At 39.8% G+C, this 15,964-nt stretch overlaps 1 protein-coding gene across 10 annotated transcripts in view; it reads right to left on the reverse strand.

Annotated features, from left to right (window-relative positions):
- Positions 1 to 247: 247 nt before the first annotated feature.
- Positions 248 to 15,964, reverse strand: part of MDM4 (MDM4 regulator of p53) — a 42,080-nt gene continuing 26,363 nt past the window's right edge. For 3 of the 10 annotated variants that reach the window (XM_070397260.1, XM_070397258.1, XM_070397259.1), the window contains exons 8-11: positions 15,472 to 15,602; positions 14,118 to 14,267; positions 12,159 to 12,239; positions 1,889 to 10,027 (exon numbers count right to left, since the gene is read on the reverse strand). In XM_070397260.1, coding sequence (XP_070253361.1) covers positions 9,455 to 10,027; positions 12,159 to 12,239; positions 14,118 to 14,267; positions 15,472 to 15,602 — 935 coding nt within the window. In that variant the 3' untranslated portion in view covers positions 1,889 to 9,454. Of the gene's footprint in view, positions 1,178 to 1,888; positions 10,028 to 12,158; positions 12,240 to 14,117; positions 14,268 to 15,471; positions 15,603 to 15,964 lie in introns of those variants that run through there. The other 7 variants (XM_070397261.1, XM_070397263.1, XM_070397266.1 and 4 more) reach the window with 7 other exon arrangements.

Raw genomic sequence — 15,964 nt, forward strand, 5'->3', positions numbered from 1 at the left:
TGCAATAAAGGAAAGAGCAAGAGGAGGATGAAAGCACGCTATGCGGTCGTGGTCAGGAAGTGGCGGAACAGACTGCAGTTTTCTAATTGATTCTTCTTGTCTGGAGGAACCGAGCTCTGGAGTAGGGAGCAGTTACCTTTTCGGAGCAGACACCTCCTGTCTGCTGCTGGAACACAATGGATCTTCACCTCCACTTCAGCTCTGCACTGTGTCTGCTTCATTGATTGCCTGCCCATCAAGTCAGAATCCCACCTGCCTCATCCACAGACCCTGTCCTTCACAATAGGCTTTCATTAGTTAACTACATGGTGTGTGCCTCTTAATCTTTTTTATTGATTTTTTTAGAGAAAGGAAGGGAGAGGGATAGAAACATTGATGAGAGAAAACATTATTGAGTGGCTGCTTCCTGCACACCTCCTACTGGGGATTGAGCCTACAACCCACAACCTGGACATGTGCCCTGACCAGGAATTGAACCAGTGACCTCTTGGGTCCTGGGTCAATGCTCAATCACTGAGCCGTGTTCGCCAGGCTTTTTTTTTTCTCTGAGTGGAAGGGAGGAGGAGTCAGAGAGAAACATTGACGTGAGCGTGACACATCGATTGGTTGCTTCCCCCATACACCCCAACGGGGGCCAGGGATCGAGCCTGCAACTAAGGCCTGTGCCCTTGACTGGAATTGAACCCAGGACTCTTCAGTCCATGGGCCAATTCTTTATCCACTGAGCAAACCAGCTAAGGCTGTGACTCTTAAACTGCACCATCGACCCATCCTGCCCCACAACCTTCAAATTAGTATGATCCTTGTGTTCAGTCTTGACTCCTTCCCTGGGCTTTTCGGGCGCCGGCATCTCCTCAGCTGCGGCTTCACAAGAGGTACCAGGTCCGCATGGAGTGAGCTCACAAGCAGCACCAGGAGCCCAGGTGGTGCCATCCCCACGGCAGCCGAGGAAGGGTGCCTCCAACAGTGTGCTGCGGGCACCAACCTGCAACTACTATGTGTGGCCATAAGCTCAGGACAGCTGGCCAGACCTTCACGCATCTCAATGGGCTCAGTGCTAAGGGAACAGCCTTCTGAAGGCACGTGGGCCAGCAAGCTTTGTGGGCAGGCTCACCTCCTGGTATCTCTCCAAACAACAGAACCTGAAGGCCACAGACCAGTGGCTTCCATGTAGCTCCTGAAAGTGAACACAAAATGTTGTTTTATGAGATTTCTTAAATGTCATTCCCTTTTCAAAGGGGGCTATAATCCCCAGAAGATTAAGGACCACTGCTACAGCCCCTAGAACAGTGGTTCTCAACCTTGGCTGCACATTAGAATCACCTGGGAATCTTTTAAAATCCTGATTTCTGGGCCTCATCCTCCTGAAATTCTGTTTGTTACTAATATGTGAGCACTTTGTGACAAACCCTCAGTACCTTGGCACTTGACACAATTCACCTGACACCTCTTTGTAAACTCGAGACAAATCCGCCCTCTCACGTGAAACCTCTTCAATAGCAAAGTGCGTGGACAAGCTGATATGATCATGGGCCCAGAAGAGTTCTGCACACACGTGTGCCTGGGGCTTGCTGAAACCACTCTGGAATGCAGGCTCTCTATACTCTCTAGTTCTCTAAGGGGGGGAAACCTCCACAATTCAGTTAAAAAATATTCTGCAAATGTTTGAAGTTTACTTCAGGATTGGGAACCTAAAAATGAAATATAATGACTAAAGCTAACTGGGGGGAAATATCAAAAATTGTTGTTTGACCATATAACAACTTCTATGGCAAAAGCTATTCTCTTCGTCCCCAAATCAGACCAAAGATCGTATGTCAAAACAGGAAATGAGATTTTGCTGTATACAAACAAAATTCCCTATTTCCCCAATAATGACACCACAAAATGGCAAAATAAAAATATTTATTACACAAAGCACAACAGAATCAACAGGTATTAAAAGCATTACATAGTGCAAAAACAAAAGACGCAGGGCTATTAACTCAGTGGACTTACAAAGACCAGGTGGGCATACGACAGTCTCCTTCCCTCATTCCAGTGAGCTGGCCACTATTCGAAGCTATTTTGAATCGCCATTTTCTCCCACTTTATGAAAATCCCAGAGCTTGGTCTCCAAGGGCATAACAACTTCTAATATCTTATTCAAGGCAGTTATAGTTAAGTTGCTCCCCCACGGTTAACAGACTATGAGGTACTATGAGGTACAAAGAGAAAAATTGTGGTGTAAAAGGTCGAGACTGGACTCAGGGTGGTGGAATAATCTTACTCATCTCTGAGAGGCACTTAAGAGTGTCCAGCTATAACCTACGGAGAGTCCCATCCACAGGCTGCTTAAGATCCTACCTTGCCAAGTGCCAAGGGGCCGGAAAGGTTTCATTCCCCTTTGAATACACTGTCCACTACTTTTATACGGGGAAAAGAAAAAACCAAAGGAGACATTTTGATTCTTATTAAGAGAAAATGAAAAAACAATGCCACCTAGAGGGGAAAGATACAATCCCCCTGAAGAGGGAAGGCTGACCTCAATTTCTGAGCACTGAGGCACAGGGGAGCTCATTGCCCTGTTCCCCTATGGCACACACCAAGGGAACTGCTGTCACAAACTGTTACATCAGTAACTGATGTCACAGCTTCCCTTCCTTATTGCTAAAATCCACCAACTAACTGCAACAGAAACATTCCGGGCACTGACTGGAAAAGCAGAATCTTATCTAAAGAGGTGGTATACAGAAGGCCTTTGGTGTAAAAGCAATACCCAAGAGTAGAGAATAACTTTGAGCTCCAAGGGAAAAATAGTAAGGGAGGAAGGAAGGGGAACTGTCTGCCACCAAACTAATCGCTGCTAAGTCAACAGCGAACTAAAAACGCCTTGGGATAAGAAATTAGATGCCCCGACAAACTCTTGGTGCTATAATAATAGCAATTTTCAATAAAGCATTTGCCAAATTCCACCAACTGTCCTGAGAAAGGAACTGCTGATAGCACTATTTGGCCCTTTTAGATCTCTGACCTGTTCTGCCTCCAGGAAATGAGGAATTCTACTTGCTGTGCTCTGCTCCCGGATAAGGAAAACCATCTGCAGAAGTAGCACCTTGAATTCCAGAAAAGCTACCGAGAAATACTGACCAGCTTTTCTGCAGATACAACTCTTTCTCTGTAACATGTTTAGCCATTCGAAAAGCTCTTGATAGAGGTACAGTAAATCAAAGTATAGATTTATTATATTTTCTTTAACAATGCTACATTCACCAGTAACGACATTAGTTGGGACTACATGCTCACTGCATCAAAAGATCTTAAAATGCTCATGGGACATTCTCCCACAGAAGGAAAGAGATCTGGTAGCTCCCATAAAGGTAGGCTATAGCAATGGCAAACAAAAAAAGCTGTCAAAGAAAGGACATGTCAAAGCAATTCGGAAAAACGATCCCCAAATTAGGCATGGGAAGCCACTTACTTAAACCACTCCCTCAGACACCCATTTTCAGTTTAGGGTCCTCAATATTTCTCCTCATATGCGAAACCACAACTCTGCTCATCACAAATCTGGGCAATTCCAACAAAGTCACCTCCACACGCCCGATGGCAGTGCAAAAGCCCAGGCATCTGCCAATAGCGTGCGCTTCACTTGTGGCACAGGAAAGAGCACGCAGGTTCCCTTACCTTCTGACACGCAGATTTTAATTACAGCTAGTTTCTAACCACGCCCATTTTTAGCAAAAGTATCATCAATCCTGACATTGTGTGTGGACGCATGGACACCCAACAATGGTAGAACCATCAATATGAGCTCTTCTTTAGAACATGGGTCTGAACAACTGAAGCAGATACTGACTAAACAGAAAACAAGGTTCACAGTATCTAAAGCCACATATACTTTCAGTTCACATAACTCCGTAGAATAAAAACCAGAGAGCTGGTTAACAAGACTCCTTTCTAAAGAGAACCAAGAGGTAACACTATAAGAGCAATGTAGAACCCAAGACCTAACAGTCACCAACTTCTCATTAATGACTTCTCAAAGAAGCCAACAGTGCATTGAACTGGCATTTTAAAAGCTACAAACAATCATTACCTTTAAAAATAAATTCTTACAAACAAAATAATGTCCCTAAAGCATTATACACATCTAAATACATATACATTATTAAAACACAACTGCATATTTCAAATGCTTGGCAGTGATTCCATTTTACATTAGAAAAGTTCATGGCGGGTTGCAGGCTAGCATGGCTGAACGCCAATCCATTATTCAAGCTTGGATTGGGAACCTATGCTATTCCATAGATGAACTGTGGAGAAATGGTTATATTATTTTAAAGGCTTGGTCTGATATTTTAATAAAGTCTGATTTAAGTATCAAGTACAGAAGCAAATCAAATATAAGTGCAGTGCAAGTATAATGAGTTAACACTCCGGTGTGGGGTGAATTTCCCGCCAAAATATAAGCTGGCGCAGGCAATTATTTAGGTTTCCCGCGCAAAATCAGGGATTTTTATGATAGCTATTACCCCAATGGGTATGAAACGGTTCGCATACGCAGGTAGGTATCTTTGTGAACGGCAAACAAACAAATATTTGGTAATACGCAGTTACAATCGGCCCGAGTTTACACGTTTCCCGCACTCCACCGCAAATCTATGAACCGAGTTAAGACGGCTCCCGCGGAGTACGCGCAATTCACGCGAGCCGACTTAACTCGTTTCCCCCACTCCAAGTGTTAATATTAAAGGGTGGGAGACATCTTTAACTATAATCTAGAAATTTGCTTTGCTTTTGTAAGGATTTGTCATTGATGCTCTGAACTTTTTGTCCAGGATAACATGATCATAAATATTAATTTAAATAACAAAAACAAGAAATGTGCTGCTAATGTGGGATGATTTCATTAATCACAAGTCTAAGGCGCAATACAACAGATACCATAAACTCCACTGACACCTACTTCAACAGGCTCTTTCCTCTCAATCAGGATTTCAACTCAATCATGGCCTATACGGAGACCATATAATTTAACATCCCAATGAAGACATCTGAGTGAAAGGGAAGAGATGAAGATAGCATGCTCAAAAATCGGGAGTAAACTGGCACGTTTCCAACAACTCAGAGCATATGATCACTCTAAGGACAGACAAATGGTAGTGTTTGGAAGTCAAGAATATATCACACAGTAGCAAACAGCAAAGACTGCATCTACAAATGCTTGCTTTAGTGACACTGAGTAAAATGTACCTGTAACACAGTGGCACCGAAAAAAGAACAGTATCGGAAACAGACGAAGACGGTTTAGTTTCTGCACCTGAGGAACTGCTGACTGCACCATTCTGCCCTCAAGAAATAAGGAATTCTGCTTCTTGTGCTACACTCCCAGAAGACATTGAGTAGGGATCCCGGGTAAAGGAAAAACCAAGTGCAGAAGCAGCATCTTGGATTTCAGATATGGTACCAAGAAATACTGCAGATACACTTCTCTGTATTACTTTCAGTGGCTCAAAAGGGTCCATAAAGGCACAGTAAGCCCGAGTGTAGGCTTATTATATTTTCAGCTCAAACACACAGCTCAAGGATCTTCTAAGCAAAGTACTCAGTACTAATGGGAACAGTGAAACCCAGGTGAACAAAGGGGAAGAGGAGGAAAATGGAGGATCGCCGGAGGATTCTGCGCAACGGTATACCAAAATTAGCATCAACTATCTACAAACACAAGTCATATTTTACAATTTTTTAAAGTTTCCTAAAATACTGAAACTTAACATAAGGAGAATAACAGGATTCCCAATCCTCCCTGCCTCTTAAGTTATCACCTGCAAAAACATTCGACTGGAAAGAATAAAACTGAGGGCTCTTAAACTAACATGAAGAGAGGCGTATTGGGGGGAAAATACGGAGGAAAGTAATTTCTCTCTCTCAAGTTTTAGAACCTTTACCATAACCTAACAAAATATTAAACGGAGGATTAGTTCCACTTATTGCATGTATGTGTGTGTGTGTGTGTGTCCGTCCCTAACGCCTAGAGGCAGACTTTTGAGCAGCATTCGCCTAGGAGGAACAATTCTGGAGAAAATGCTTCAGGTTCCTCTGACATCTTTCCTTGTCCTCCCAATGGGAGGAATAATTCATCTGATTATATAAGAAAGCCTGACATTTCCTGGGCCTTCTCTCGCATGGGAAAAAGGGTTAAAAGCCACTATTCTCTGTAAAGTCCAATTTTGGCTGCCAAGTCATATCCTCTAGTATTTTAAGGTAATCGGTTGTTTCAAATTCAGCAAAGCACCATCATTTAAATATTTAATAAATAAGGAGAAGAAAGCAATAATGGCTTAAACATGTACTGCGAGTCTGGTTTAAGCTGGTTTAGACTTGAATTCTAGTTCAGGCTCTGTGACTTTCAGTAGACCTCCGACCTTTGGTCTCATGTGCATCTAAAAAAGGTTGAGTATAACCCCCATTTTTAAAATCACCAACTTTAACAAAACTTACCCTCTAGAAATTAAATGTGATGCTAAATAAAGGAAACTCATTTTACTGCCTATACCTGGAAAACCCCACTCTTTAAGGGCAAGACTTCCAAAAGTGTGGTCTGCGGCCCACTGTGCCAGCTTCCAGGAACACCTGTGCAAATAAAAATCCGTGGCCCAGACCAAAGGGTCAGTGTGTATGTTTGTGATTTGAGGAAGGGACGGGGGAGAGGGTGAGCTCATCTTTTAAAACAAGTCATGTAGGTGATTATTAAGATCCTTACATTTGGTAATTCTAAGGCCTTGCTCTTCAAACTGACATACTGGTAACCCTGTACTGGTAACCTTGGCATAGACCAAGATTTTTTTCCATGGGAAAAGTAGATAGGGAATATCTATAAGAAAATCAAGTTAAAGATTTTTAATTACCATATGTACAGTCCAAAGATTTACATGCTCAGATAAAGGCTGTTCAGATCTAACACTTCCCTTTAATACTTTCCTTTTCACCATCACCACACTCCCTATTTTCAAAAGACTGCCTCTCACACACCTAGAATTTTCCTATGGGGCACTGCCTCACAATGCCCCTAAAAAAAACCCAACAACACAAGGACAAAAAACATACCAAAAAACTCAGAACTCTCAAAAGAGGACAGAGCACAGTAAAGAGAGCTATAAGAATTCTAGCCTTATCTTTCTATTTCGGAACTGTAATGGAGAAGGTTGTGCCAGAAGTGTATGTTAAAGCAGAACCAGCCCTGACCGGTTTGGCTCAGTGGATGGAGCGTCAGCCTGCGGACTCAAGGGTCCCAGGTTCGATTCCTGTCAAGGGCATGTACCTTGGTTGCGGGCACATACCCAGTGGGGAGTGTGCAGGAGGCGGCTGATCGATGTTTCTCTCTCATTGATGTTTCTAACTCTCTGTCCCTCTCCCTTCCTCTCTGTAAAAAAAATCAATAAAATATATTTTTTAAAATTAAAAAAAAAAGCAGAACCAATGGACATAAGACACTGGGGGGTAGGGGAGGCCAGGGGATTGTCAAGGGCGGGGGAAAAAAGGAGACATATGTAATACTCTTTATAATACTTTAAGCAAAAAAACAAAAACAAACAAAAATAAATAAATTAATTAAAAAAAATCCCCCCCCGCCCCAAAAAAGAAGTGTATGTTAATAAATTTAATTAAAAAGTCAAACATTTTTTGACTGAAAGTTAAGTCTGATTTGGCTCATTAACTTTGAGAACAGGCTTTGCCTGTTTACATGACAGAACATTTTCTACAAATTCCATCAACTCCATCTGCAGCTCCAAGTCTTTGATAAAAATCTTTAAAGCACATACACAATGTACTGGATAGTATGTCCTCTGAAAGTACTTAAAACATTTAAATATACTTTTATTGATTTCAGAGAGAGGGAGAAGGAGAGATTGAAGCCATCAATGATGAGAGAATCATTGATTGGCTGCCTCCTACATGCCCCCTACTGGAGATTGAGGCCACAACCCAGGCATGTACCCTTGACTAGAATCGAACCCGGAACCTTTCAGTCCACAGGCGAATTCTCTATCCAGAGCCTATCCAGCTAGGGCAAAAATTTATTCTTAAAATTCAGATGTCCAATGAAACATGTGCCAAAAGGAAAACTAATCTAGGGTGAGAGCCGTGAAGTGGTAGGACTGTCTTGGAAAGGGGCACAGGGAATATTCTAAGGTGACAGGTGTTCTTCTAGACCTTGGTTTGAGTAGTTATATGTTTACAGAAGGGAACACTATTGTTCACTAGTTATACCTCAATTTTCAAAATGTGCAAAAGATTACATATACTTGCAAAATTATTTTAGGGGTCTGTTAGCAAAAAATGTTTGATAGCATTATTCTCAGCACACATGGAAGAAATCTGTTTTCTAAGACGTGTCTTTTGGCTTCTCTGAACCATGCAGCCTGATTGCCAACATATAAAGTGATCTATAGCACTATGTAATTTGAGTAATTAGATTATTTTTTCCCATTGTTAGCTTTGCTATATTTCTAATAGCCACCAGGTTTAGATGCCTAAGAACATTCCTTAACAGGATGTAAAGTATAGCATAAGTTACAGAGTCAATAATATTGTAATAAGTATACATGGTGTCAAGTGAGGGTACTAGACTTACGGAAGGATGGATCACTTCATAAATTATATATACAACCACTATGCCATACACCTGAAGCTAATATAATATTGAATGTCAACTGTAATTGAATTAAAAATGAACATTCCCGAACAGAAAATAGAGAATAAAATTAACTAAAGAAATGTTAATTTTCAAGTAAATAAATGAACATATTTTTGTTTGTACTGATAGTTGCTCCTTCTTAGACCCTAATTTTTTTTTTAACCTCACCCAAAGATTTTTTTAAAAAAAATTTTTAATTGATTTCAGAGAGAAGGGAGAGGGAGGAAGAGAAATATCAATAATGAGAAGGGTTGAGCCCACAACCCAGGCATGTGCCCTAACCAGGAATCGAATTGTGACCTCCTGGTACATGGGTTGAAACTCAACCACTGAGCTACACCGGCTGGGTGAGGATTTTTTTTTTTTAATTATTGATTATAGAGAGAAAGAAGTGGGAGAGAAACAAGGATCGGTTTCCTCCTGTATGCGCACCAGCTAGGGATTGAACCCGCCACCTGGGTGTGTCCTGATCAGGAACTGAACCCAAGATCCTTCGGTGCACGGGATGGCATCCAATCAACTGAGCCACACCAACCAGGGCCCAGATCCTGAGCTCTGAAGGGAGATGAAGTGATTAAAGTATCTTTTTATGCTGAGTCCCCAAATTAATAGTCTAGTTCTAAAGAACTCATTCTCAATTTACAATCAAAAACGTTCTGAAACACAACGTTTACATGAATAAATAATGGGTCAGAATGAACAAAGATGCTCAAGACTGACGTTTTGAATACAGGACCTGACCTTGCTAATATTGTTAAATTCACCGATTCACAGCTATGCTATAAAAACCCTAATAACCAAATGAATCTCTTTCTTGCACGCAGGGCATGAAGCCCCAGTCTTCTTTAATCTTCTGGCACACTGAAAACAAGTGACAAGATGGCTCGTCCTTCCATGAATAATGTTCCCGTCTCGTGGTCTTTTCTCACATACACTGCAGGGCTTCAGAAGATTCCGGCAATCCTCCATGCTTCCTGTCACTGTTCTCTGCTGGAAAAGGTTAGCTGATTGTTCTCCCATGCTTGACACAGTCTCTTGACTTTCAGAACTGTGAGCCAAATCCAAGAACTCCACAGAATTGCAGGGATCCAAGAGTTTGGGGTTTTCTTCTTTTTTATATGTATCTTTAGGTATAACAACTGGAGCTGATATGGTTCTGCGGCAATCAGGGATATCAATTCCTTCATTTTCCTTCTCTTCGGGTATGGCAGTGATATCAGACGTGGAGAGAGAATGCGTTAACTTAGAACAATCTGAATACCAATCCTTCCTTAAGGCCCAGCACCGAAAACAGTACCTCTTGCTTGGAGAGTTAAATTTCTTGCACTCAGTACACTGCCACTCATCCTACAAAGGGAAGTGCAGCCAATTAATACTCAGTGGGGAACATGACTCTGAGAAAAAGGGAGGGTGGGCCAAACTCTCATCATTTCACTAAGCTAATGAGAGCACAGACAGTCCACACCACAGGTCTAACCTAGAATTAAAATACATTGTACAGCCACTTTGATAGTGACACAATTGCCAATTCAAGCCAAAATTTAATATAGCAATCTTTTTTAAAAGTTAAATTATTTTGGCTTTTTAGTATGAATGGAATTTACATTGTTTGCTTTTCTGCTTTCTTTTAAGTCATTTCTCTTTTTACAACTAACACTTACGTTGAGAGGCTAAAGAATGAAGAGATACTACTGTCATTCTTTTCTACTATTTAAGAAATGTTATAAAATCTGGCAAAAAAGCTACAATTATGATTTAGAAACTACTAACTTATTTATTCATGCCTTCTCACTGCTCTCAGGATCTTAGGTAGCTAACTGTATGCCTAAATCACACCCTCAAAAAATAAATGTTCTTAAAAAAAAAAATGTTCTTGTCCTTGAATGCCAAGTTAAGTTTTTCCTAGTTCTCCATATTAAAATTAAGAGATACTAGAGCTCAGCCCTGACCAGTTTGGCTAAGTGGATAGAGCATCTGCCTGCGGACTGAAAGTCCCAGGTTCGATTCCAGTCAATGGCATGTGCCTTGGTTGCGGGCACATCCCCAGTAGGGGATGTGCAGGAGGCAGCTGATCAATGTTTCTCTCTCATCGATGTTTCTAACTCTCTATCCCTCTCCCTTCCTCTCTGTAAAAAATCAATAAAATATATTTAAAAAAATAAAAAAAAGAGATACTAGAGCTCAATAAATTTTACGTGACTTGCTTAATTCAAAGGTAGCTACTTGGAACAAGTCCAGATATTTAATGTGATCAAAACCTGGCTTTCACAGGATCAATGATTTGACTGACTTGACTGCTTTCAGAATGAAGATCAATCAAGCACTTCAAGTTTAGAAGTTATAACTCAATGCCAAGCCCAAGAAGCAGGGACACGACCATTTGTTAAACTGGGATGTTCACCAGAGAGCCTCAAAACATTATTGTGCCAGTTGAAGATCCTCAGCTCTCATATGAGTACTACACAAATACTCAAAGGAACTTCATAAAGATTTGGAATTCGTAACTGATGATGTCTCATAGTCTAATTGGCATCTTTTCTTTTCTAGTAGTACATAAAATAATAGGGTTTGTTAAAGTCAATGTCATCTTTGATTTGATAAAATACGGCCTATTTGCTTAATAGGTTTTCTTGGTCCAAATAGCCATAGAAGTCTGATGAAGATGGAAACACTTACCCTGCTACCTGTATTACGGTCAAGAACACTTAATGGATCAATATATTCCACTTTATTACCTAGCTATGCACAGATAATTTGCAGTGAATTACCATAATGGTCAACCAGTGGTGGGGTGGGAGTGGGAGAGGGATCAACATCAGAGACAACCTAAAATTTTTCCTATCCTCAAGCAGTGAAAAGTAAAATCAACCTCCTTATCCTTCCCTTACCACCCCTCTTTTTTCTAATGAGTTAGCTGAGGGGAACACTAAACGGAAAATGGGGACCTAGCATGAAAACAGAAAAGTAAGGAACACATTTGAGTCTAAACATTAGTTGTTAATTGGTGACAAATCCATAACTATTACCTAAAAGCTTAATACTAAATCATTTATTAGCCCTCAATTAATATAAACCTGTGTGGAAACAGCCTTTCCATTTCTTTTTAAGAAAACATTAAAAATATAATTTTTATACCAACAAAAAATTTTAAATAGCTTATAAGTCTATCTTTGGCATAGCAGAGGTGTTAGTGGGAAAAGCAGTGCAGTGCTATCCTGAGTAACTGTGCCCACTGCATCGTGTCCAAAGGTTTTTATGGCAGCGAGAACGGCACACAGAGAGGCATTGAAGTCACCCCTTTTCAAGGTAAGAAGAATAGATCAACTTATCTCTTCTCAAATTCTAATAAAAACCTCTAACAAAATGTAAAGAAACCAACATCTCTTAACACCCAAGAAAGGTAAACAAAAATGGGGGGAAACAGCATTCTTCACAGTGAACTGTTGGAACATCACCATCTCAGACTAGAGAATCGTACCTCAGAGGCAACCTCTACATCAGTATCATCACATATGGACTTAGAGTCCTCAAGGTCATCACTTTTTCCCACTTCAATCACCTGTGACAGCAAAGATATCTCATTAGTAAGGTTTACCTGTTTCACATGAATTTATTACCTGAGAACAGAAAAGATGAAAGAGCTTCAATTTAAAGCTCACATCCTGCCTCCATCATTAACACTTTAAAAGGAGATAGCTTAAATATGAGGCCAAAAATGATTCTGTACACACCTAGCACCCAGAGGGTTACCAAATATCTTCTGCATTCAGAAGGAAGAGGATGCCCCCAAAGTTACGACTTTAAAAAAAAAAAAAAAAAAAAAAAGCCCTGACTGGGATGCCTCAGCTGCTGCATGGCATCCTGTGCACTGAAAGGTTGCTGGTTTGACTCCAAGTCAGGGCACATGCTGGGGTTGTGGACTCGAAACCCCGGCAGGAGGCGTGCAGGAGGCAGCTGATCAATCAATCTCTTTCTCTCTTCAAAAATCAATTTTAAAAATCTTAAAAAAACAACAACAGTATTAGAGAAGAAAAGTCACAAATTATTAAATGTGGAAATTTATCTTGGGAATCTAAGTAGGCACTGTAAAAGCAGTGTATAAAATAAGAAATTTAGATGTGAAAAATAAAAACAAAGTATTTTAAAATGTTATTCTTCATATTCAAAAGTACAACTAGTTATGTAATGCTCTAGCTGGCCTATAAAAACATGTCTACAGACCAGGATCAAAAAGAAATGTGGGAAGTGTCTTCTAAATTTTAAAATTTAGAATTTAAAATTCTAAAAATTAAAACTTTAGTTTTATGACACGGTATGTGTAACAAAAACCAATTATAATACAATTATGACCTTCTGTATAGCAACTTTGTCACAATAGTTTAAGTATTTTAAGTCCCATCTCTCTATAGAAGTTTCCCAATGTCAACTTTGTCTTTATTCTAGCCACCTGCATTCTCTTCTAATGCTACCCATATAAGTAGTCTAAGAGAACCCAACCATCTATCTGCCCACCACAAACATACAGAACATCCCCTTCAGGAACCCAAATTACTGTGAAAGTCTCTTAAATTAAAAGAATGATCTGCCCTAGTCGGTTTGCTCAGTGGATAGAGCATCGGCCTTCAGACTGAAGGGTCCCAGGTTCAATTCCAGTCAAGGGCACATGCCCGGGTTGCGGGCTCAATCCCCAGTAGGGGGTATGCAGGAGGCAGCCAATCAATGATTCTCTCTTATCATTGATATTTCTCTCTCTTCCTCTTCCCTCTTCTCTGAAATCAATTATATATATATATATGACTGATCCAATATAGTTCTGTTTTTGCTCTATTTATTCAGTGGATATTTACAGAGACTCTTGACTATGTCAGGCACTGGGACCTGCTTCCCAATTTATTTTGAGACTTGAACACATGCTTGTATGACTCTTCATCTGGTGTATTCCCACTATGCACTCAGAATTCTAGCTCCCTCTTTCCCCCTATTTAAAAATCTATAATGGAAAAACTCATCTATTTCCCTTTGGGTATAAAATGGTTATGAAAGCTATTGACACATCCAAGAAATACGAATTTTTTTTCTCTCTACAGGCTGTTGTGGCCATTTAGAACCTTGCACTGTTAGCAACACAAAGTCTCCACAAGAAAAAAACTATACAATGAGAAACTAGGCAAGCAGGAAAAGGGTAGATTATTGCTTCTAACAAAGGAGGAGCTTTACCCATGGAGTCCTAGCCTATTTTTAAGGCAGCCTCGGTTAACTGAGTGTGAGTCCTAAAATTAGATATAGAAAAATACTAAGTAAGAAAGGGAGTAGGTGGGGTGATTATGTGAGTCATTTGTTGTATAAAGCGGAATAGAATAGGTCTCGTCACCAGATATGAATAGAATATACTACACACACATAAATACAACCAATGTGACATATTTCCACAACATACCATTTTGTCTCTCACTTTCCCTACTTCTTCACTTGTTTGTTCAATATCAGCAGCTTCAACTTTTATTCCAGCACCAAACTGCTCTGATACTGACTCATTCAAAAAACACACGTCATCTGTCGTATCTGAAACAATGACAGTACCTATATCCTAACAGAAAAACAAACGAGGTTTTGTAGTCAGAGGCTTATCAGAGACATTGAACCAACATAAATGAACCCAAAACTCAATGTCCTCACATATCCCCAAACACCCAGCCTTTCTCCAATGGACATCTATTCATTCAACAAATACCTGCTGTGTAAAAGCTAATGGATATACAGATGCCTGGTAAGAAATTTTGTTTTTCTTTTTAATTTTGAGAGTATGTTTATTAAAGCTGAGGACAGTTGGAATTTTGTATTTTAACAGTAAATCAAGTATAACATCTGAGAAACAGTACTGAAGAGTCTAAAAGCTAAAGACTCATAGTTGTTCAAGTAAATAGAATCCATTCTCTGCATTCCTTTCCATAAGTGGCACTCTGAGAACCTAGCAAACATCCTATTAATTGTAAGATATCCCTCCTTTAATGGTCAATGCTTAATGAAGAAAAATGAGAAATACTGACTCAAACCTTCTCTCCGCTTTCTTAAACAACTTTAAATATAACTTTCTTTCTACATTCAACTACGGACATTTATGATATGTCTTCTATAATATTCCTATGAAATAACTTATTATTTTGCCATTATATGTCCCTTCATTTACTGAAGAAATACTAACTGAACGACTATGATGTGTCAACTATTTGGCAATAGAATGGTTAATAATATTAAAGCCCTGGACTTACATTTCAGTGGGGATAAACAGTCAGTACACACATAAACATGATAAAATAATCATTTTACAAAGTGAGAAGTGCAATGGAGAATATAAAATAAGATAAAGGAGCAGAATGACAATGGCTTAAATTGTGGTATGAAAGTGGAAGTAATAAAAAGTGGTTGGCCGAAACTGGTTTGGTTCAGTGGATAGAGTGTCGGCCTGCGGATTGAAGGGTCCCAGGTTCGATTCCGGTCAAGGGCATGTACCTGGGTTGCGGGCACATCCCCAGTAGGGAGATGTGCAGGAGGCAGCTGATCGATGTTTCTCTCTCATCGATGTTTCTAACTCTCTATCTCTCTCCCTTCCTCTCTGTAAAAAATCAATAAAATATATTTTTAAAAAATTTTTAAAAATAAAATAAAAATAAAAAGTGGTTGGCTAGGTTTTGGATGTTTGGATGTTGTGGCATATGACAGAGAAAGAAATCAACCAAATGCTACTATTTTCCAAAGAAAAAAGGAAGTTTCTCTTCAAACATGAAATTTACCTGATTTGTCTGTAAATCAGTTGAGCCATTACTTCTAGGTGTGTAACTGTTTCTCAAATTTCCTAAAAACCACCATGGCCAGCCAGCTACATCCCACTCCTCAAGCCCGAGGTCCAGCCTAGATGTCTCGTCTACAGAAGTCAAATGAAAAGCATAACTATGTACACAAGCCTTAAGCATCAAGACTCTTTATAATACTTACAATCTCTTTATAAGTAAAAAGTCACTCCTGCTCCCAGTAAGGACGAATCAGAAACCAAATACCTGTCTCAGTTGCAGAGCTCACATCTACTCTCCTGTTTAGATTTTATTAGCTATTTCAGAGTTAAGGTATCTAAAATCTACAAATACTGCAAATCTAAAATACATTAATGCCCCACATATTTCAAGTAGAAGATCCTGTGTCCGAAATCTAAATGACACTCAAGGCAGTTACTAACATATGTTTGTTGCTACCACATGAAATCCTTTTCTTTCTTTGCCATCATGCAAT

Source organism: Myotis yumanensis, unplaced genomic scaffold, assembly GCF_028538775.1.
Source record: "Myotis yumanensis isolate MYYU_CA2020_CCGP unplaced genomic scaffold, mMyoYum1.0.hap1 SCAF_17, whole genome shotgun sequence".
In the NCBI taxonomy this organism is placed as follows: Eukaryota; Metazoa; Chordata; class Mammalia; order Chiroptera; family Vespertilionidae; genus Myotis; species Myotis yumanensis.